The sequence below is a fragment of the Prionailurus bengalensis genome, chromosome C2, assembly GCF_016509475.1.
Source record: "Prionailurus bengalensis isolate Pbe53 chromosome C2, Fcat_Pben_1.1_paternal_pri, whole genome shotgun sequence".
Taxonomy (NCBI): domain Eukaryota; kingdom Metazoa; phylum Chordata; class Mammalia; order Carnivora; family Felidae; genus Prionailurus; species Prionailurus bengalensis.
Window position 1 is genome coordinate 132,537,752 of NC_057350.1, and position 24,330 is coordinate 132,562,081.

Below are 24,330 nucleotides of genomic sequence, written 5' to 3' on the forward strand. Positions count from 1 at the left end.
CTGGTGGGCTTGTCAAAACACAGATTGCCAGACCGCACCTCCAGAATTTCTCATTCAGTAAGGCTGGGGTGGAGTGCCCAAGTAAAAATGATGCTGCTGGCCTGGGATCACATTTTGACATCCAATGGATTACATACTAACATTGTATCAATGTTAATTTTCTAATTTTGATCATTGTATCAGAGCTATAAAAGACACTGTCCTTGGCCTTAGAAAATATAGTAGTATTTAGAACAAAGAGGCATTGTGTCTGCAACTCCCTCTCAAATGGTTCAGGAAAGATAGATGGATAGATGATAGATAGATGGATAGATAGATAGATAGATAGATAGATAGATAGATAGATAAATAGGTAGACAGATAGATGAATAAATAGAATGATAAAGCAATTGGCAAATCTGGACAAACAGTATATGGGAGTTCATGTGTTATTCTTATAACTTTTCTGGTAGCTTAAAGTTATATTAAAGTTAAAATTTAAAAATAAGGCAGGGAAAGAAAGTTATAGCTTATCACCTAGACGTGTCCAATATGGTAGCCAGTAGCCATATTTTGTTATTTAATATATTAAAATTAAATAAAATTTAACATCTGGTTCCTCAATCACACTAGCCACACTTGGTCAAGGGCTGAAAAGTCATGTGTGACTCCTGACTATTGCATTGGACAGCACAAATATGGAACATTTCCATTATCACAGAAAGCTCTATTGCACAGGAATGACTACAGTGAAAAATATTGTTAAGATCAGGAAAGAATCTTTGGAAAATCCAGTGTGCTAAAAGCAGCAGTAGAGCTACCTCTATGGTCATAAGCAGTTGATTAACTGAAGGGCTAAAGGAAGAAAAATGATTAAACTGTAGCAGACAGATCATATTGTAGCTATATATGGAAATACCTGCAGTTTTGCATGGATTCATGACATACATGCCCGAGTAGCTGGTCGTTATCACTGCTCTGCACAACTCATCATTTTACTTTTCTTAATAGTCCACTGATGAAGCAGAAGCGGACATCCAAACTCCCTGTTTCTCTCCCCGCCCCTTCTTTTCCCTTACTTTCCTCCAAGCAGAAGAGTGGATGAGGAAACACCTGGCAAAGCTGAGCTGAAGAGGCTGACCTGCAGGGAAATAGCTGACACTTGGAATATCTCAAACTTGCAGATATTTAAATAGGGCTTTTGACTTATATTGGTTAATATACACCAGCTGATGTGTAAAGCAGAAAAGGTTGACTTTTGTTGCTATCCTTACTCCTTCCAAGCTTCATCTCCTCTTGCCTTTTCTTTTCTGCTTCTCAAACACATGGCACCCTCTGGCTGTCCAAAGTTTCTGACCCAAACAGACCTGTCTTCCATTATAAGGAGCATCTTCTTTCTCCCCAGCATCTTTTCATTCAGGCCCCAGCAACACCCAGGTGATGAACTGGCTAAATTCACTCTAAAGTATAAATAGCACCAAATTCTTCCAAAGTGCATTTGCCTAAGACTAGCTCCCAGAATGTTCTGGAAGATACTTTTTGAGCAAGGTCATCTTTACGTACTCTCTGCCTGACCCCGCCCTTATAACTCCCCTCTACCTAGCCTCTCAGGAACAAACATACAGATTCATATTATAGATACACCTTGGCACTTTCCCCCTCTGGTACCTTTCCAAGCAGCTTCATATTTGGTTGGGGCTCAGTAAAATGCACAGCTATTACTTGCAGAGAACATGGAGTGGCAGGGAAAATTGAAAATATCTGAAGCCATTAATCACAAATTTATAAGTATGAAGAAATATTTCCATGAGGAAAATGGGCCATATTTCCATTTCCAAATTTCCGTCGAGGAAAATGGGGAATAAGTCTAGAACCCAAAACTCAAGAGATGGACCTCTGCTCCATGCAGGACTCCATTATAGCATTTAAAAGGTCTGTCCAATGGACCCACTGTAGAAGGTTTGGGTGACATTCTCCCTAAAATACATCCCCAAGAAGCATTCTTCTGCAGCAAATACTCCTTCATTGGAAGTGAGTTTGTCAATTACCTAAAGATTATAATTCTCAGTTGCAAGATGCGATATCCCGGGTCTTTATAGTCCAGCTTGAGGGGTTCTTTTCTTTTCAATTTTTATTTAAAATTCCACTTAGTTAACATCACAGTGTAATATTAGTTTCAGGTATACAATATAGTGATTCAACGCTTCCATACAACACCAGGTGCTCATCACAACATCCTTAATCCCCATCACCTATTTAACCCATCCCCCCACCCACCAGCTAGTGATTTGATAATTGAACTTATGAGATGTCCCTTTACAGAGTGCCATTTTCCATGAAACAGATTTTTATTGAGAATTCCAAAAGAGGAGAGTCTCACCTCACAGTACTCTGTGATAATGCAGAAATTATCTTGCTCCACAAAGCTTGCATGGAACTTGACAATGGCTGGGTGGTCCAGCTTGGAAAGGAGCTGGGCCTCCAAATTGGCCTGCACAGTCTCATTTGGATTGAGTTCTCCCACAGAGATTTCCTTCAGTACTTTTCTGCAGCCAAAAACAAAAACAAAAAAACAAACAATATTTAAGTACATTTAGATTAAAAAAATAATTTATATGAACAAATGGTTCAGGGCCACCTAGTTAATGCCCAGGCTACGACCCAATCATAGGTCTGGTATTGGCTGTTATGACACTGAGTCTCCTAGTGGTCCCGGGGCCTGCTTGCCTAGCCCGGTCACTGACATACCTGTGGCACTACAGTTTTGATCAAACTGGGCAGAGACTGAGCTAATCTTAAGCAACATTGCTGAGGTGGCTCTTCCTTGGTCTCTACATGTCTCAGTTTCTCTTTGTCTTTCACATGGTGTCTCTGCTTCCATCTGTCTCTGTGTATGTTTTATCTCTCACCTTATCTGTTTTCCTCAGCTTTTCTATTTCTCCCTATTCCTATCTTGGTATCTATCTCTGCCTCTCTTTGTCTCTCTCTCTCTCACTTATATATATCTGTCACTCTGTCTCTCTGTGTCTTTGACTTTGTCTTTCTCTGCCTCTTACACACACACACACACACACACACACACACACACACACACATGCTTCTATCTCAGCTCTAAAATTTTCCAAATCTATCAACTTAATATCAATAGGGCCATTATCTATATCCTTTCTTTTTCAAACTATTCTTGGCATAGCATACTTTATTGCTTTTAGTGTTTAAGAGAAAAAAAATCTAAAAACATTGATAGAGGTATTTAGGGTCTCAAGCATGTATAAATGGAACAAGAGCTCATTAAATCTCCAAATTATTAATTTTAAACTGTGATAATTCAATGAGGAGTGGACCAAAACACTATCTCTTCCCATCTAAGAAAAAAATAGTCTGATGAACAAACCAATTACTGTACCGAGTATAAACCAGATTGCCAGGGAAAAGCACTTTAGAGCACCAATTACATGTGAGACAGATTCTGCTGATTATAAGTAAACGTTGGCTATTCATTAAGGCAAGTTCTGCAAAACCCATGCTAGAAAACATTTTACAAAGATAGTCTTTAAGAGTTACAGCCTATGCATATTAATGAAAATGTATTTATAGTAGAAACAGTCTTAATTAAAGGCCCTTCAACCAACTCATAGATTAAGCAGAGCTCTCCAGCCCTTTCTAACAGATGCTGACAGCAGCTTTTGCCACAAGTAATGACTGTGCCCAGTAGGTGCCCAGGAGGTGCTCTCTGGCACACCCGTTAACTCCTGCCCTTCCAGGTAAGATGTGTGCTTACCGAGTCATTGTGTTTACTCCCAAACTTGTTTATGCCAGTTGTGCTTACTACTGTAAATTTGTGACTTAAATATGACAAACTGATGAAGGATGAGTATGAGTGTTATCTTTGTGAGGAAAACTAAGTCAAACGCTTACCGAAGAACTTCACAGTGACAAGTTACAAAAAAGAATTGCGGTTAAATAAGTAATTGACAAGATAGCCCTAAAAAGTTGGTTTAAAAATGTAAAAATCAAGTATTCTGAATTCATGCTGCTAAATTTTCATTCCATTTTAAAGAAGGTAAACCTGGGGGCGCCTGGGTGGCGCAGTCGGTTAAGCGTCCGACTTCAGCCAGGTCACGATCTCGCGGTCCGTGAGTTCGAGCCCCGCGTCGGGCTCTGGGCTGATGGCTCAGAGCCTGGAGCCTGTTTCCGATTCTGTGTCTCCCTCTCTCTCTGCCCCTCCCCCGTTCATGCTCTGTCTCTCTCTGTCCCAAAAATAAATAAAAAACGTTGAAAGAAGGTAAACCTGGAAAACGTAACATACTATGGATGTAGTTTATGCAAAAAAAAAAAAAGATGAAGGGACCTCTAATCAGAAAACATTAGATATTGGCTGTGCATCAAAAAATTGGAGAAAATGTGCAATAATATGTTTTACATTGATGTAAATATTTTCAGTGTCATTGCATTTAAAAATTGTTTCCTCTGTTTACCCAAGTACCAGCCCCAATCACAATGGATAGGAGAGCTCCTATCATCCTTAAAAATGTGATTATACTATACATTTTTTCATTGATTCAAATAAGACTCCCCCCTAGTTGTTTCACTGTGGAAGACATTTCCTCAGGCAATACCAGACACAGAGCCTGTTTCTTCGCTCAGATGCAGGGCCTAGAAGCTTTAATACTGCAGTCAGCACTGTCTTGTGCAGTTTTTGCCTCTCCTATTCCTCAGTGGCAAACATTTCATAAAAATTCCAGGTTAGACAATCTGTCCTAAAAGCTGAGACACTATGTAGAAAAACTTAGAAAGTGTCCTTATCTTACTGATCCGTATCGCATGTTGGGTGACATTTAGCTTTTTTTCTTGACCAATAAAAGCTTGTTGTTAAGTTTCCATTCTCCAAAATCTGATTCATCAGGAGAATCTTCTATTTCAAGATGGCCATTATTGGGAAATCAGTTTTCCTAAAACTTGAATCATTCATAACATTTTATTCATTTTAAATGTTTCTCATGGTCTTCCCATTGTGAACCCCTAAAAGACAACCCCAGCAGGCACTGGCTGCATTAGATAGGAGGGCCCTAAACAGGGGGCCTCACAGGCTCTGCTTTGCCATTTACAGGTGTCTTTAACTAGGACTGCAATTTAGAAAGTTGGAACATTTGGTTCCCTTCCCCTAATGGAGCTTTCCCTTTGGTGTTGTTAGGTAACGAACACCTTCTCAGGCCCCTACTTGATAATGAAGTGATTCTAGAGAAATGCTTGCATGGGACCATTTTCTATAAGAAGACCAGTTCCATCAAGAATTTGGTTAAAACTGACCTCATGTTATTAAGAGTGGCATCCAGACTGTTAGTAAAAGGAGCTTGAAATGACATCCATAGTTATGTTTTTCTGTAACTTCTGAAGATTACCACGCAGCTAGCAAAGCTCAATGACATCTTCATAGTGCCTTTCCAGTAATTTACTGTGCCCAGCTAATATGCAGTTGTAAAAGTCACAGTGGTTAAGCATGACAACATAAAGCCTTACACAAACTTGTAATATTCTCTTGCTGTGAAGGAACAAATGCTATAAAAAGCTTAAATATACTTATTTTTCCTCATAAACACCAACTATTGTGCAACAGAGCTTGAGATTTTACATATAGTTAACCTGAGTCCTGTCTGGCAGCCTGATGATAAAGCATAAAATCTCATTTGCCCACAGCTTAGCAGACGAAGGTAGGGCTATTAAGACAGGTGGTATCTAATACAATCATCTCTAGCTGACGCAGAGACATTCTACCTTCCTTACCTAAAATCATGTCACTGAACCAACAGAGGAAACTCTCATTACCTATCACAAAATATGAGATCAATATCAGTCGAAGGCAGCATGGAAACATACCAAAACAAGGACAGCTTGTCACCTGCTTGGTGACTCTCAGCCTGTCACCCACTCCTAAATAACATGACAGATATTTATTTTATCAGAACTTCAACTGTTTGGGAGAAACTTTATGACAGCAGCAAAACGCAACACAACACAACAAAAAAACCTACACACACAAGCATCCCTGCAGACCCACTTAACTTACAAACTTTCTGTTCTTTTTCCCAAGTGGCATGCTTCTTTCTTTCTAGAATCAGTAACAAACTGACAAACTTTGGAGGGTGACTTTGGAAATCTGGGATAACTATAGCTAATTTCATTCCCTTAAAATTCACCCACTCATCATATAAATGGGGCAGATTTTATTTTTGAGATGTTAACCAAGGGTTGTTCCCCCCCCCCCCCAAATATCCTCTTATTCTTTCACATGTTCCCCATAGAATCAGCAGCATATACTGCCTCAGGAAAAAGAGGACATCTCACAAACCAGAGGATAACTCAAATCCCTGGCTTTTGATTTTCCACAGGAGAGACCAAGGCTAGAGAAAAGATCTGAAGGAATATGTGGCCAGTGAGTGAATGTCCTCTCCACCTCCAGGTGAGAAAGAGACCCTCTGGACCAGATGAAGGGAAGGCAAGAAAGTTAGGTGTAGCTGAGCCCTTGAAAACAGTTCATGTGCCCTAGGCCGGGTCCAGAGAGGAGAGTAGGAACAGGACTCCAAGATGGGTAGGAGAACATGAGAACAGAAGAACTGTGCTCTCTTTCCAAAGCAGGGCATAGAAAAAATAGCAGCACCCTCTCATTTTCTGGTGTCCAGCTAGGGGTAGGAGTGGAAAAAAAAGGTCCTCAAGAGGCAAGGAAGCTGATGAGCCCAAGAGAGTTCTAGAATCCCCTATGTCCCAGTGAGGCATGAGGAGCAGTGGGATAAGGTCCCATGTAGCCACAACCATCTTGGTGAGGGCTAGTCAGCTAGTGGGTGTGGAAAGCTTTGCAGTTAGTCTGGAAAAAACTAGCTATGTCCCTTCCCTTGTGATTTAAGCATTAACAGTCATGCATTGCATGCATGTTGTAAGCACCTACTACGTGTCTACAGTGTAGCAGGCACTGGAGATTCATAGGCCCTGCCCTTGTATCTACCGGGAAAGACAAATATTAAACAAAAAGATAAATGTATGTGAATGTGCAAAAATACATATATTTTCAAAAACTTCATATCGAGATGAGCGCTGTGAAGTTGGAGTAAATAACATCTGAGGCTCTCCTCATTTAAGATGTTATGACGCTTTGGGGCGCCTGGGTGGCTCAGTCGGTTGGGAGTCCGACTCTTGATTTTGGCTCAGGTCATGATCTCACGGTTGGTGGGATGGAACCCCATACCGGGCTCTGTGCTGACAGCAAAAATAAATAAATAAACGTTAAAAAAATATTTTTGCGTATTTCCTTCCCATCTTTTTGCTACAGTTTTTTTTAAACAGTAGAGGGCAAACCTTTTGCACAATTTGCCTGCTGTTATTTTCACGTGACATTATTACAGCAGAAACCTGTCATTTGAGGCTGCCCGGCATCTTTAGACAGCCTCCCTACATTGCACTAGATCCCTGGATTGTGGGTCCTGCCTTCCCCAGATAGATAAAAACACACAAAAACCGACGAACAAAAAAACTCCACATCTCCCATCTCGCTTGAGCTGGGGCACCCAAGGTGTGACCTAGGTTCTACCAATCAGCTGCACTCACCTGAGACTTTGCTTTGGGTGTGAGCTGAGTGAAGAAACAGGGTGGGCACAGGGCCACCCTTTCATTAGCATAGGTGGCATAAGAAATGGCGTGGCCCTGGTGGAAGTGGCAGCAAGCCACTTCAGTGGCCTGGTTCTGGCTGATGTTCCTGGAAATTTAGCCTTTAACCTGCTCCCCAGCCCTCCTGCTGCTGATGTGAGCTATCTGTGTTCTGGAACAAATCCCCTTCTGCTCAAACCACATAAGGAGGCTGCACTTATCTGTACTGGGAGCCCTGACCAATGCAATAGGCATGTTCAGGTGTTACCACAAATCACTGTAAACACTTCGGGGTAATGAAAATGGAATCTCCAAAACTCTAGCTCTCTTAGGCTAATTTTTATCTATTAATTCAAGTCTTAAAATGTAGCATCCTCTAAGGGATTTAAGGCCACAGTGTTGCTTACTTTTCTATGGGTAGAAATATCATGAGAGTACAAAACATCCTTTTTAAAGTTATTTCATACTTTTTAGTATAATATATACATTTAAAATGTAAAGTGACATAAAAGAATATAATGGCAGAGAGTGATATTGGTTCAATACAGTGGTACATTGATTAAAAAATGGAAATACCAAGTACTGAAGTTACTAAAGGAGTACCTGTTAGAAAAACTTACAGAATTTCGTGGAGAGTATACTACAGATGGAATTTTATTTTATTTGCTGTTTATTCTTCTCTCAGCAACTCAAAAAAACCCCATATTTTAATGTCTGTGTCCAGAGAAAAGGACAAAATAATTTTATAGGTCACCATCATATGCCATAATCTATGAGCTGCTTTTGTTTCTAACCAGTAAATTCCTGATCCCAGCTCTTCGGGGCTAGAATTCTCTGACTCACCTGGTCTTTTCCTCTCCACTCCTGATCACCAGCATGTAGCAGAGTTTTGGGGGCTCAAATAGCATCATGATACAGTGCAGGTGCCCACTGCAGATATCTATACTGAGAAGGAGAGCCCAATTTCAGACTCCATACAAGGCCCCAAGCAGCCACTCCCAAATACCTTAAGATAGGAAATTCTGTACTTCTGTTACATGACCAGCTACTTACTTATTGCCTTCTGTATGTCAAACACTATGCCATGTGCTGGGGATACAAAGATCAGAAAGAGAAACCTCTTGACCTTCAAGAGAGCTCAGTCCACGGGAGAGGCCAAGAACTATAAAAATAGTTGAACAACATCATGATAAATGCTATAATAGAGTTGGGTGTAGGGTGGGGATCCTTAGTTGTTCTTTGAGGAGAAAAGAAAGGGCAAAACCTATAGATTAGCATCCCAGGATATTCACTTTTGCACACGCAAACTACTTTGTACTATGTGGAATTACCTTTTCTCTAGCTGGATTCCAAGGAGCGAAAGAAATGAATTTATCATTCTTTACTATTTGCCCTGTAAAAATCGATACCCAGTAGAGAAATGTCTGTATTTGAATTATTTGAATAGTTTATGAAAGTTAATAAGCCTGTGAGTTTTTTATAAAGAAAACTACTTACAAAAACTAGGCAAGAATTTCTATATCTATATACCATTCTTTAGATACACACACCCACACAAACACACAACCAGAGTATACATTATGCAATGTGGAATGAAGCACTTTTTAAAAGACCTGTAAAACTAGCAGACTCACAAACCACTCTTTTCTTCCTTCCTCCTCACCCATCTATGTATCCTCAGTTTTTATCCAAATATGTTTTATATAACAAGATTTTAAAAATAAATGTGAGGAACCATTAAACCATGCTCTGCTCTAGAGGATTCTCTTAGTTTGGGGTCCCCAAGAAGCAAACCTTGAGACACAGGTTTGTGTGCAAGTAGTCATTTAAGCAGTGAGAGGGAGTGGGGAGAGAAGCTGCTCAGGGGCATTACCAAGCTAGTCACCGCTGTAGCAACTGGAGCTTAGTTCTGTGAAGGAATGCTTGGAAGCCAGTGTAGGCACCTCTGAGTCCCCTGACTGAGGTGCAGGGACCAACTCCCTTCATTCTCTGGTTAAGGCTGCTCCCTGGGAGTATTAACTCCCCCACTCTCCCACCATGCCAGAGCACGGGGCCCTACTGGCCAGAGAGAGACCTGTGCTAGCAGTTGAAGGCTAGACCCATGCACAGGAAACACTAATTGCCCAGGTGATATAGGTAGGGCACCAACACTGTCTTCCACAGGGATAAAAATGAAGTTCCTGCAAAATGGAAAATCTGGTCGATTTTATCTATATCCTGAAAATGGCTAAGATATAGTGATTCCTAGAAAAAGTAAAGTGTCTTTATAGGGAATAATGAAACCGAAAATCACTTATAACCTATAGGTGAATTCCATACCCTAGACTTTTCAAAACCGATTTAGTTTACAAACACATGAGCAGTGTATAGGAGTATTGCACACAGATAACAAGCAAAGAATAAATAATTAACAATAACTAATACTACAGATAATAAACAAAGAACAAATAAATAAGAGTAGAATTATTTCAGACATTTTAGTTTGGCAAATAAGCTATCCTGGCTCCTGTCTAGATTATATTATCATTTGTGGTGACAACTTCTATCCAGTGTTTCAAGGCTGGTACCATAACATTATGCAAGTTGCCATTTATTTTTAAGGAACTGAAGAGAGTAAACAGAGATTTCAGGAGTAGGAGGTTTGGAGACAAATATGGCCCAAATAAAAAATTTCTAATAACTATGTGAATTCAATGACTTTCCCCATCTGTATAAATTTTGAAAAGTAGAAGTGATTTGAGCACGTTTCAAGGCTGGAAACAGCACTGGTGCTCACTGTAAGAGCTCTGCAGAGAATCTCTGGTGTCAGTGCAGGAATAGAACTGGCAGGCACCTGGTGGCTCAGTCGGTTAAGCATCTGACCCTTGATCTTGGCTCAGGTCATGATCTCACAGTTTGTGAAATTGAGCCCTGCCTTGGGCTCTGTGCTGACAGCACAGAACTGTTTGGGGTCCTCTCTCTCTCTCTCTCTCTCTCAAAATAAATAAAGAAATAAACTTTAAAAAATAAAGAATAGAACTGGCTTCAGGATATGCCATATCCAGTTCTTTTCCAGAGGACTCCTTGGAGGTTATTTGGAGAAGATATAACATGTCTAACTGCTCTGTTGTGAAAAGCCCTTCACCCAGGGGTTTTTCAATTCTCTTGAGCAAAGAGCCTTAAGCCGAGCCAAGAAATCCATCAGTGAGTATTAATTAATCAGATAGTTACAGAAGCCAGCATTGGTTTTGGCCCTATTGAGAAAGCCTGTGTAGTTTGCACTCACTACAGTGGGTCTATTCCACCCCCTCCCCAGCCTCCATAAAAGCTGCTGGGACTGTCTCATGAAAAGCTTCATTGGGAACAAACTGCCCTTCGCTCTCCTTTTAGCTAAAAAAATGAGTGGATTCCCTTCATGGTGAACAGCTTTCTGGAGCTTCTTTAGAGGAGACTCTAAAAGTTCTCCTTACAACCTGGGATGTATTAGAATCAACTCTAATTTCCCCCTGAAAACCAGTTATGGCTCTTCTCCCCTTTCCTTCTCCCCTATACCTCAACACAAGTGGTCAGGCCATTCTATTTTTCTTATTTATACAGATGAGCCAAGTCACTGAATATTGCATCTTGATTATTTTAAGAGACACTGACTGTCTACCCATCTCCCCACAACTCCACCATCATATGATCTAAAGAGGAGGACCCTCTCCCCAGCCCCTGGGATGAAACATAATTCACCTAAGTCTATCATGTAATCCTATTCCCCTTACCAGTGATTAGTTTTGGCGTGATGTAATTCTGGCCTAGAAGATATGAGAAGTCTTTGGGGTTTTCTGGGAAAGATGTTCCTTGGTGATAAAAAGAGAAGCGTGGGAGGAAACTCTCCTTTAATCTGCCTCTGCATGTCATCATCTCCATGTGACTCCTTGAACTTTGGCAGCCAGCTGGGGTCATGAAGGAAGCCACCCCAAGATGACAGGCTGAATGATAGGAAACAGTAGGCACCAAGGGCCTTCATGATATTATGAGCTGCTAATTTCATCAACCTGGAACTTCCCTCTCTTTCTAGAGTTCTTGTTAGTGAGATGCCTTTCTTTTTCTTTTTAATATGAAATTTATTGTCCAATTGGTTTCTATACAACACCCAGTACTCATCCCAGCAGGTGCCTTTCTCAATGCCCATCACCCACTTTCCCCTCCCTCCACTCCCCGTCAACCCTCAGTTTATTCTCAGTTTTGCCTCCTTCCCTCTCTAACTTTTTTTTCCCCCTTCCCCTCCCAAATGGTCTTCTGTTAAGTTTCTCAGGATCCACATAAGAGTGAAAACATATGGTATCTGTCTCTGTATGGCTTATTTCACTTAGCATAACACTCTCCAGTTCCATCCACGTTGCTACAAAAGACCATATTTCATTCTTTCTCATTGCCAAGTAGTATTCCATTGTGTATATAAACCACAATTTCTTTCTTTCTTTCTTTTTTTTTTTTTTGATCATTCAGGGCATATTTACTCCAAGTGAGTAAAAGGCAGATGACTTGAATCAACAGCAAAATAGTCACAAAATTAAATGCAAGGAATGACATCATAAACCACAATTTCTTTATCCATTCATTGGTTGATGGACATTTAGGCTCTTTCTATAATTTGGCTATTGTTTTTTTTTAAGGCTTTATTGCAATTTATTTTTTTTTCAATATATGAAGTTTATTGTCAAATTGGTTTCCATACAACACCCAGTGCTCTTCCCAAAAGGTGCCTTCCTCAATACCCATCACCCACCCTCCCCTCCCTCCCACCCCCCATCAATCCTCAGTTTGTTCTCAGTTTTTAAGAGTCTCTTATGCTTTGGCTCTCTTCCACTCTAACCTCTTTTTTTTTCCTTCCCCTCCCCCATGTGTTTCTGTTAAGTTTCTCAGGATCCACATAAGGGTGAAAACATATGGTATCTGTCTTTCTCTGTATGGCTTATTTCACTTAGCATACCACTCTCCAGTTCCATCCCTGTTGCTACAAAGGGCCATATTTCATTCTTATTGCATAATTTGGCTATTGTTGAAAGTGCTGCTATAAACACTGGGGTACAAGTGCCCCTATGCATCAGCACTCCTGTATCCCTTGGGTAAATTCCTAGCAGTGCTATTGCTGGGTCATAGGATAGATCTATTTTTAATTTTTTGAGGAACCTTCACACTGTTTTCCAGAGTCTTTCTTATTATTTAAGCTGTTTTGATAGCTAAAGACACTCTAATACTAATGCTTTGCTACAAGAAGGAAGAGGAGATTTTTAAAGAAGAGATTAGAAGCAGACAGAGAGAACTGGGTGAACATTCATTTGTATTTAGAAAGCACTAAGTCTCCTAATTTAAACTGGAAAAGGTATAATGGCTCTTTTCTACTTGAACATCAGTATTAATCTTCAAAAAATCATAACAAGGTGAACTATAATGAACTACACAAAAATGGATCTATAGCAAGAAAATACATCCTAATAAATGACTAGAAATTATTTGTCATTAGTAAATCTGGAAACTAAGACAACACCGTAATTGTTTAAATAATTTGAAAACACAATTTTTGTCATTAATTCAAAATTTTCATATGTCAAAATTTTTAGCAGTTATCAAAAAGTATTAGGATTCAAAATGATTAAAATGTCACCACTGTCCCCTTCCTTCCCTTGGGTATAGATATGGGAGCTATAAGAACAATAGGAGATCTAGAATGAGTGGCAAGGAGGGAAAGAGTGAAGTGAAGGGCATGGATAATTTAGCAAAAAAAAAATAGAAAATATATAAATCAGTGAAGTGAAAAACACCAAGAAAAAAGAATTCCTAAAATTTCTAGTCTCTCCCCTCTTCTTTTCTCCCCCCAAATTAAGAAAACATACTTTAATAGATAGTAATAAGTATACTTTTTTCTACAATTCTCTGGAGATAGGAGAGAAAAATTTACTGATATAAGGAATTACTTTGTTTTACATGATTTGAAGCCTCCAACTTAAGAAATCAAGAATGAAGTCATTAGGTATTAGAAGCACAATGATGATCATTACAATTTTTAGAAGGTAAAACAAAGTTCCAAGAACAATAGATGACATTTATTCATATTGAGGCATTTATGAGATGCTCATCTGATTGTCTTTCTTGACCCCTCCAGGACTAAGTTAAGGGCCTCCCTTCTATGCTCTCATTGCATCCTGTGACAACATCTATTCTCATAGGAACTCCCTTATTGGACTGCAGGCACCCTAAAGGCCAGGGTCACACTTTATTCACTACAGAATTCCCAGAACCTCGCAGTATCTTAACATATTTGAAAGAGACCAAGTTTGCACACTCTTCACCTTCAAAATTCAGCTTGCTCATTACCTCTACCATCAAAAGTGTAACTTTGACAATTACATATTTTCATATCTATCTGTTCATCTCCACTCCCATGCTGAGAACAATTAGATTTCATTCATTTCTGTGTCAGTGTCTAGCACAATTCTTGGCACATTGTGGATGCTCCACAAATGTTTGACTATTGAATGATTAAAGTCAACAACACACCAAGCATGTAGCTAAGGTAGTAGGATCACAAGTCCTATGCATGATTTTGTCCTTTATGGAAACATACCAGTTTGTATACTGGGCATCAATCTGAAAGTGGAAGTTTATAAAAATTTGCTTCCTAGATAGAACACCTGCTGGAATAGCCCTTATCTAGAAGCTGACTTACCTATAGGAGCTGATAACAACATTAGCATTGACAATGAAAAATGGCAACCTGGAAAATGGTTTCGTGCAGATGTTTCACATTATCTCAGAGATGGTAACACCCACTACAATGACCTGGCCCATGATAACACAAAGCTACCCTGTTTTCCATATCCTGTCCCCTTATTCAACTTCTTCCCCAATTTTTGGAATGAATTTTATGTTTTTATAGAATTTTAAAGCTAGACAAGATCTTCCCAGAGCATAACAATCAATACACCTCAACATATTAAGTCCTGAGAAGTTACATATTTGTCCAAGATCATATAGCATGTTACAGCAGACCCACCATTTACCTCTTAAAAGAGGAAAGACTACCAATTCCAAAGAACCAAACTTTGTCTCCAGATTTAACAGTTTCCCCTCTCCTGCTTTAGTACCTAATAACTAAGACGGCATAAAACTTTTTCACTTTTCAAACCATGTTTCAAAGAACAAAATCTCCTGCTACCTACTCTATTCTTCCCCTCCTTAGCATTAGAGAAAAAGGGAAAAATAAAAACAGAAAGCCTCTTCTTCATAGTGATTGGAATAATGGTCTTGCTCTTGATGAGGCACTAATAGGGTTATGTCTGTTTTTAATTAATTATCATATGAGGGTTATAGACAATCTTATCAATAGTTGGGAGTCTTCGCCACTTACAGAGCCCCAGATTTGGACTGAAATTGGATGAGACCATACAGAAGAGGAAGAAAATGTTTTTTAACTTACCTTTCCTAGAAAGGTGGTGAAATCTGCTTTTGTGAGGTTGCCCTAGATACCACAACCCTACAAGAATAATTTTGTGTGTGAGAGAGGTCAAGCATTTATAAAGTTCAATTGTGCAAAATCATTTGATCAAAACTGTTAAAAGATGTAGTAATATGCTCTAAAAATAAAAATAAATAGATAACACTCTACAACAAATCACTCATTCACTCTATTACACTAAGTACTAAGCCTAGAGCAAAGAGTCTGTTTATTGTCAGCAAGAAAATTAAAGAGCATGACAATGTCAGTAAGGATGTGAAAGAATAATTTACCATAGATAATCAGGTTAGCTTTTGTTATGATTGTTATATGCTCCAAATTTAAAATTAATGTTAGGTTAATATTCAAAATGCAGTATTCTAATGCATAATTCATGTCAAGTTTTTATTTTGAACGTGACAGAAAAATACTAGAATTGTGAATTTCAAAGAGATAATCAGATGTGATGCAAAGCCTACCATGAAATCAAGATACAGTGACAAATTGAGTTTTAAAAAGCAACAAAAACTGATTAGCTCCATTTTCTTGACTAGGTAAAACCAACACAGGATAAACCCTGTTTAAAGTGAAATTAAATTATGATCAAGGCAAGAAGAAGGTTGATGCTCCAAAAACAAAATGAAAAAATAATCTAGGGTTTTAGTGAAATAAAATCCCCTAATTGTATTTATAGCAGGTGCTGGTTGGCTGCCAGTTAACGCAGAGACAGTCAAAATAGCAAAAAGTTTGTATTTCCAAATTTCAGTCTCTATTTCATCACCATGGTAAGCATAAAATATGGACTTAAGCTAAAACTCTAACTATAGCATAGAGCAGATTACTCTATTTAATTTTGAGATGCAAAGGGAGGAAAATGAAGCTCCATATTAGCATACTTTCATTAGTGGGTTTAAGCAACTAATTCTGGGTCTTACGTTTTGCTGAGTTGTGCTTATGCAAAAAAAAAAAAAAATCTCTTAATCTACCAACAGAGCCCAAGTTAGAAACTACTACTAGGAAGGATCTAGTTTCCCTGAACAACAGCTTATGGATTTAGTCATTGATTTGCAATGGACAAAAAAGTCACAGTCAACTGTGTAAGCGGGGGACATGAGGACACATGGCTAGCCTGTCTCTGATGACACAAGTCTTCATACTTCCAAGTCCAGAGGGTGGAGGGGTGCCTGGCTAAATAAGGTGCTCCAGAACCTTCATACTCGCTGAACCTCACCGAGATGGCTGTGCAGAGTTTGTTCTGGCTGCCCAAGCAGTCCACAGGAACCCCACACATGAGACAGCCTTCTCAGGTCATAGCACAGAGCAAAGGACACTAAAAACTGTCTTAGGCATGGTCTTCCACCAGCGCTGTTTCTAGAGGTTCTGAGTCTCTAGAATTTATTTGAGGATAAATCAAAGTGTTGTTAAGTTCAGACAATGAAAGAAAAAACTGTTAGATTCATGAAGTATGTTATCTAAAGAAGCCCCAAGGAAGGGACCCAGGGTCTTCGAGCAGTGCCTCTCAAACTTCACCATGCATCCAAATCACCAGGGAGTTGTTCCAATACAGGTCTAGGGGAGACCCGAGACTGCACATTCCTAACAAGGTCCCAGGTGATTCCCCAAGCTACTTGTCCAGGGGGCACACTTTTGAGTAGTAAGGTTTAGAGCAGGTAGGGGTCCAGAAGACTGCCAGGGCTGAGTGTTGAAGAACCCCAGAGTTTTCTAGAGACTTGGGGGTAGGGCAGGTTTGAAGAGTAGCCCAAATAAGAGACTATGTGTCCCCCTCCCAGCCCACGAAGCATGAGACCTCACTGGACGAAAAAGGTTTGGAAACTGCTGCTGGTCCAGCCCCCTCACTTTACAGATGAGGACACTGGAACCCGGAGAAGCCGTGAGACTTGACTATACCCTCTCCTGAGAATATTCCATAGCCAACACCAAGATGATTCCAAAACTCCAAAATGCCAAAAGCCAGTTTTAAAACACCATTAGGAAAACTTCCCTTCAGTTTTGGCCCATACCCTAAAAACTGCAGTTTGCATTGGTTTTCTTTTGTTCTGTTCCCATTAGTGATAAGGTACAGCTACCCATTGGCCCTTTGAACATATGGTTACATAACATATTACTTTAATGTATTTATACTCAGCCTCATTCCACAAAGGATTTGACATAACTTATATAATAAAATAGAAAATTGAGACAAGCAAGAGTAGGTGGAACTAAGAAACAGGGAAAAGAACACAGATATGCTGGCCAAAAATTGTTGCTACAGTTGAACTTCAAATTTAATTCCAAACTTCTTAGAATGTATGATGGTTACCATTGCTGTTACTATTGTTGCTGATATTAATGGTAATGTCAGAGGTGCAAGTTTTGCCTATGACAAGAGGGTATTTCAATCTTTGGATCCTTTATGACATAAGCCAGTTTTCGGTTTAGACACAAAGCAGTGGAGGTGTCCCCAAGGCGGACGTCAGTGATTCTTTTAAATAGAACTCACTCAGAAACAGAATTCCAACTTACACATGGACCATTGCACTTTGATGTCTCATTTAAGAAAAGCTTCTCAACTCTTGCCTTAACTCCAGTTTCTATAGTCAGTACATCTATATAAAGCACCTGCACTGTGCAAAACATTCTACTTGTGTGAGGCACAGCCTCTGCCTTTGAGAGGTTTGCAAGCCAATGGGAGGAAGACAAATAATTACAAGTTATAAGAAAGCAGCATGCACCTTCAAAGGATGAAATAAATATCCCAAAGAGAGAGCCAAAGGCCAAGATATGAGATAATCATAAGAAAACCTCCAACTGCTAAATAGTGATACTGGTGTTAATTATGACAATACCAAGTGCTATAGAAGGGCCAGTTATTCGGCGGCCTGCATTGTGCTATTATAATCCTCACTTTTGAAATGAAAAAACTGAGACACAGACAGGTTAAGAACTTCATTTAAAGGCACATGGTCAATCAAGTGGCAAATCACACCTAGTAATGACGAAACAGAGACCCCACTTCTGAATCCTGGGTACCTCCACACTGTGGGATCCTGCCTTCTGAATTTACAAATTTAGACCCAAGCGAACTACAACTGAGAACACAACTTGAAGATATATTCTCTGCACCAAGGTTGATAATCCTAATAACCAGGAAAAAAGGGAGGGATGTCCTCCTGTTCCCCACCCCAGCAAAGTAGATGTTCCAGTTTTCATGACAAGAATCTTTCAGAAATTGTATAGCAAGAGGACTGACATGAATCTCTGGCAAAGTTGAAGAAATGATGATTAAACAGATGGCTTGTGAGCATTTATAACATGAAGCAGCGGCCAGCAGGGGCTCACATGGGCTTATGGAAAATAAACCATACTAAATTAACCTAATTTCTTTTTGTGAGAGGGTTATTTGATTGGTTGATGAAAGAGAAGCAATTAGTCATGGTATATCATGATTTCGGCCCATCTGAAGAAGTCATGTTAACAGATGTCAGTGAGATGAGTCTTGTGATATCCTTTTAATATGGGAGATATGGAATCTTCATGTGGACTCATGGCTGGTTGAGGAAACAGACCAATCATGCTGGAGTCTTGGGTCTCTGGCCACTTTGCAGATGTTCCCTCTTATGATGCTATCAGGATCCATCTGTAACAATATTCTCACCAACATTTTATCAGTGATTTAGATGAAGATCCAAAAAGACATATTTACCTAGTTTGTAGAAGCCACAAAGCCAGGGAGCATAACTAACAGACACAGGCAGAGTCAATGTTTCAAAGTGACTGAAAGAAGTCGAAATGTGAGCTGGGAACCACCCAAGTTAAATTTTGCAAGACTAAACCTTAAGTTCCATAGTTACAGGTGGGGAAATCAAATTCTCAAATCTAAGATGAGTGAAACCTGGCTTAAGAGTAGAATGGCTGATCCATAAAAACTCTGATGGTAGTATATAGGAAGGAGAATAGCTGACCCCAAGACTCAATATGAGACAACAATATGATGTGACTCCCAAGAGCTCCTGAGATTCCAAGCTGATCCTGAAATGTACGAAAGGTTGTGGTATCAATATACTTAGTTTCTTTTTTTTTTTTTTAATTTTTTTCAACGTTTATTTATTTTTGGGACAGAGAGAGACAGAGCATGAACGGGGGAGGGGCAGAGAGAGAGGGAGACACAGAATCGGAAACAGGCTCCAGGCTCTGAGCCATCAGCCCAGAGCCCGACGCGGGGCTCGAACTCACGGACCGAGAGATCGTGACCTGGCTGAAGTCGGACACTTAACCGACTGCGCCACCCAGGCGCCCCTAAATATACTTAGTTTCATCAGGCCTGGGAAACTCATTTCAAAAAGAATATTGTCACCAAAGTTAGACCAAGGAATGATGACTAAGATATTTAAGGGTGCTAAAATTAGGCTACCCAAGGAACAGAGAAATGAGAGGGACAGAGCTAATATATTTTGAGCAATGACTTGTGAAAATGGGTTAGAAATGTTTGCTTTGTTAATATTCAATATTTATAACCATATAGATATTTATTATTTTCTCCATCATACAGATGGGAAAACTGAGACTGATAATTTATTTATTATTTTTTTTTAAATTTTTTTTTTCAACGTTTATTTATTTTTGGGACAGAGAGAGACAGAGCATGAACGGGGGAGGGGCAGAGAGAGAGGGAGACACAGAATCGGAAACAGGCTCCAGGCTCCAAGCCATCAGCCCAGAGCCCGACGCGGGGCTCGAACTCACGGACCGCGAGATCGTGACCTGGCTGAAGTCGGACGCTTAACCGACTGCGCCACCCAGGCGCCCCGAGACTGATAATTTATAGGTAATTATCCAAAGTGAGTGGAGAGATTAGGATATGAATGCAGAAGAGTCTGAATTAAAGCCAAGACTCCTTCTACCTCATTATTAATTAAACCTCTACCCAGTAATTAAGACATTGATAATATTGAGAGCAGATTAGATTAACAAGGGACAGGATAACAATGTCATATGATTCTTGTACATGCCACGATTTTGTGCCTTTACTCATTCTATTTCCCCTGCCTGGACACCTCTATCTACCAGGTTCATATTCATCCTGTGAGATTTGGCCTCTATGTTCTGTCTTCTACAATGTCTCCTCCATTCTATAAAAATGGGATAAGTGTACCTCCATCTAGCATACCTACCCTGCAAGCACCCGGAAAGGCCTATTTACATCCTGGTTTACATGACTGGTCTGTAAGTTCTTTGAAAGCAAGAGCCATGTACAACTAGTTTTTATTTGTTCTTCACAGCAGCTTTATTGAGATATAATTCACCTACAATAAAACTCACACCTTTGAAGTGTACAATTCAGTGGTTTTTAATAGTATACTCCCAGAGGTTTGCAATTATCATAACCATCTAACTGTAGAACATATTCATCATCTTTGTTATGGACTGAATTGTATGTCCCCCAACCCTCAAATTCACATGTTGAAGTTCCAACACACAATACCTCAGAATAAAATCAGTTATTTAGAGAGAAAGTCTTTAAAAAGATGATAAAATTAAATTGGGGCCATTAGGGTCGGGCCCTCATCCAATATGACTGGTGTCTTTATAAGACAGCCACAGGGGCGCCTGGGTGGCGCAGTCGGTTAAGCGTCCGACTTCAGCCAGGTCACGATCTCGCGGTCCGTGAGTTCGAGCCCCGCGTCAGGCTCTGGGCTGATGGCTCAGAGCCTGGAGCCTGTTTCCGATTCTGTGTCTCCCTCTCTCTCTGCCCCTCCCCCATTCATGCTCTGTCTCTCTCTGTCCCAAAAATAAAATTAAAAAAAAAAAAAGTTGAAAAAAAGACAGCCACACCAAGGGCACACCGACAGAAAGGCCATGTGAAGTAAAATGGAAAGGTATTCATCTATAAGTCAAAGAGAGAGATCTCTGAGGAAACCAGCCCTGATGGCACCTTGATCTTGGACTTCCAGCCTCCAGAACCGAAAGAGAATACATTTCTGTTGTTTAAGCCACACAGTCTGTGGTTTTATGACAGTCCTAGAAAACTAATACAATTCCCAAAGAAACTTCTTACCCATTAGCAGTCACTGGTCCAGGAAATCAATAATCTATCATTTCTGTCTCTGTGGATTTGCCTATTCTGGATATTTCATATAAATGGATCATATGACATATGGTCTTTTGTGACTAGCCTCTTTACCTATCATAATGTTTTCAGGGTTCACCCATGTTGTGTCAGTACTTCATTCCTTTTCATGGCTGAATAATATTCCATTGGATGGATACAGGCACATACACTACATTTTGTTATCCATTTATCAGTTGATGGACATTTGTGTTGTTTCCACTTTTTGGCTACAATGAATAATGCTGCTATCACCACTTGCGTACAGTGTTTGTGTGGGTATATGTCTTCTTTTGGTGTACAACTAGAAGTGAAATTGTCACCAATTGTCACCTGTGCATGATTTAATGTTCTGCTGTCACTGGCTTGAAATTCTTAATAACTTTTAACAAAGGGCCCTGCATTTTCATTCTATACTAGGCCCTGCAAATTATGTAGCCAGTCCTGCCTGTGTAACTCAAGCATAAAAGCTATTTATAATGGACTCTTGCTAAACAAACCAACCTCATTCTTGGTCACTGGGTCAACTTTGCTTTTAATAATCTGATAAAGCTAGAGAGGGTTCAAATCTACTAATCCTCTATGTGTCTATCACTGCTATAAATGTTCTTAACACGGAAGGGGTACAAGACCATGATGACAGATGAGGAAGTCAAGAAGCTATGGGAACATTTAGAGGAACTGAAACATCTTTATCTGTTGAAGCCAATCAGGTGCTCAGAGCAATGCTACCACCAGTGGGGCCACACAAAAATTAATCTTCCGGAGTCAGTACAAAGCCAGTCAGATGGGAATCAACTGTGTGCATCCTGTGATACAAGTGCTATTAACATATACACCTCATGCCATGTGGACAGATCTTAATTTGGTTCAGTTCCCGAAAGGGCTACATGGAAGAGTTAAATGCACATTGACAGTTTTGGTGAATGGCAAGGCTCACTAATAGGATTTTTATTACATTTTAAAATCAGGTTTATTTCTTGTGAGTTACACTCCTAAAATTCTAACTTATGTCCAGGAAATATGGCTCTTAAGTCATAATGGTTTGATTCTCTTTAAGGATGTATGTAAAAAAACAAAATTAACATATATAATAAAATTTCCTCTTATATTTGAATCTCCAGCTCCAGAAAAACTACCCTAAAATAAAATTGAGGCAACTCAGTACTTTCAATGAGATAAAACATACTTTCACAAGAACCAAGAAAAATAATGCTTCTCCTTAAAATAACCTGAAAACACATTTCAGTATTAATGACAAGTTCTCCCGAACTAGAGATCAGTATACTTTGTAGTTTACCTGGAATTTTTTTTTTAATTTTTTTTTCAACGTTTTATTTTATTTTTGGGACAGAGAGAGACAGAGCATGAACGGGGGAGGGGCAGAGAGAGGGAGACACAGAATCAGAAACAGGCTCCAGGCTCTGAGCCATCAGCCCAGAGCCCGACGCGGGGCTCGAACTCACGGACCGCGAGATCGTGACCTGGCTGAAGTCGGACGTTTAACCGACTGCGCCACCCAGGCGCCCCTACCTGGAATTTTTTAAAAACCTTTTCATTTGAAGCATCCTTACAGATCAAATAAAACAATTCTGTTGAAGTACTTTTTCTTTTTAAAAGATGAAGTTGGGGTACTGGGTGGCTCAGTCAGTAAGCACCCGACTCTTGGTTTTGGCTCAGGTCATGATCTCATGGTTATCAGTTCAAGCCACACTAACAGTGCAGAGCCTGCTTAGGATTTTCTCTCTCTCTCTCTCTCTCTCTCTCTCTCTCTCTCTCTCTCTCTCTCCCCCTCCCCCCCACCTCTCTCAAAATAAATAAACTTTAAAATAAATAAAGTTAAAGTTATATTATTATTGATGAGAAACAATATAAAACGACAGATTTCTGCGATCTTCTGGATCAACTCTGATCAATTTTATATTCATAGAAAACTAAGACAAAAGAAAATTTAAAACTTCATCTTTCATCAGTTATAGAATTTGTTTTTAAAATGTAATGGTTAAATCCTTAGTGAAGATCCAGGAAATCTTACTTTCGGTCTCAGTTCTGTAGCAACCTTACATTTGAACTAATCACCTCTCTGCAACAACACCTCAGCTGTAACCCAGGAAAATTCCTATCACCCAGACAGACATATTTGTGAGGATCAAGGGGCCAACAGGGATGACTGTCTTAGAATCTAAAGTTGGGGGTGATTTCCCTCTCTTGTTCATACTACACTATAACTTATTTAAGGGAACTGTGATGGAGACTTTGAGACATCAAGAGACAGAGATGAGTCACTGGGTTTTATTTACATAAAATAGAATGATAAGCTATATCCAGATATTACACCAACAGCATTCAGACCTCCAAAGAGGGGGTTCTTCAGGATCTGAAGAGACCTGATCCAGGGCTGGTTATGCTTTCCCTCACACTGGGGGTCAAGGACAGGAGAGGGTTCCAGCCTTTGTGGAGGGCATCTGCTCTGACCCCTTTGTTATCTTCTCTCAAGGAAGAAATTGGGGGCCCTTAATGACCCAGCTCTACATCTGGACGTATAATAGCAAGCTTCTCTCTGTTCCCTACTGGAACCAAAGATAGCACACTGGCATGCTTTCTGACAAAGAGGGACATCACTCATAGACAGTTTCAAACACTATACGTTTTCCCTCACTGTAACACATAGCTTATCTTTGGGGGGGCACCCGTTCTTGGGGTAACACTTAAGAATAATAAACAGTAGTCACTGCACTTTAGATCCATCTGCTCTCAAAAAGAAACCATTAATGAAGGTGTCTAGAGACTTTCAGGCCCCAACTGAAAGAACTTCCTGAGGGCCTCCATATCATTGACTCTGATGAGGGGAAAACACACAAAGTGTGCTGGCCACTGAGGGAGGAACAAAATCTTCACAGGAAATGAATGAAGCCTAAGCCTGGAAAACTGAATGTCTGTCTGAAAATACCTAACTCCTAACATGTCTAGGGTGATCCTATCTGCAAGGGCAGGAACAGGGACAGCTTTCCCCTCCGAGATCTCCCCATCCCAATACCATGGCATCCATTCATCCAGTATGAAATCTCTTCTGCAGAGCAGAGAAAGCTACACAATGAGACAGACACAGAGGGCAGAACTAGCCAAAATTTCAGAGGTCTCC

The 24,330-nt window shown here is 39.9% G+C and overlaps 1 protein-coding gene across 3 annotated transcripts in view; it reads right to left on the reverse strand.

Moving 5' to 3' along the window:
- NEK11 (NIMA related kinase 11) overlaps positions 1 to 24,330 on the reverse strand; it is a 275,516-nt gene that overhangs the window by 226,440 nt on the left and 24,746 nt on the right. For all 3 annotated transcript variants that reach the window (XM_043595419.1, XM_043595417.1, XM_043595420.1), the window contains exon 3: positions 2,360 to 2,525. In XM_043595419.1, the coding sequence (XP_043451354.1) occupies positions 2,360 to 2,525 (166 nt within the window). The remainder of the gene's footprint in view (positions 1 to 2,359; positions 2,526 to 24,330) is intronic.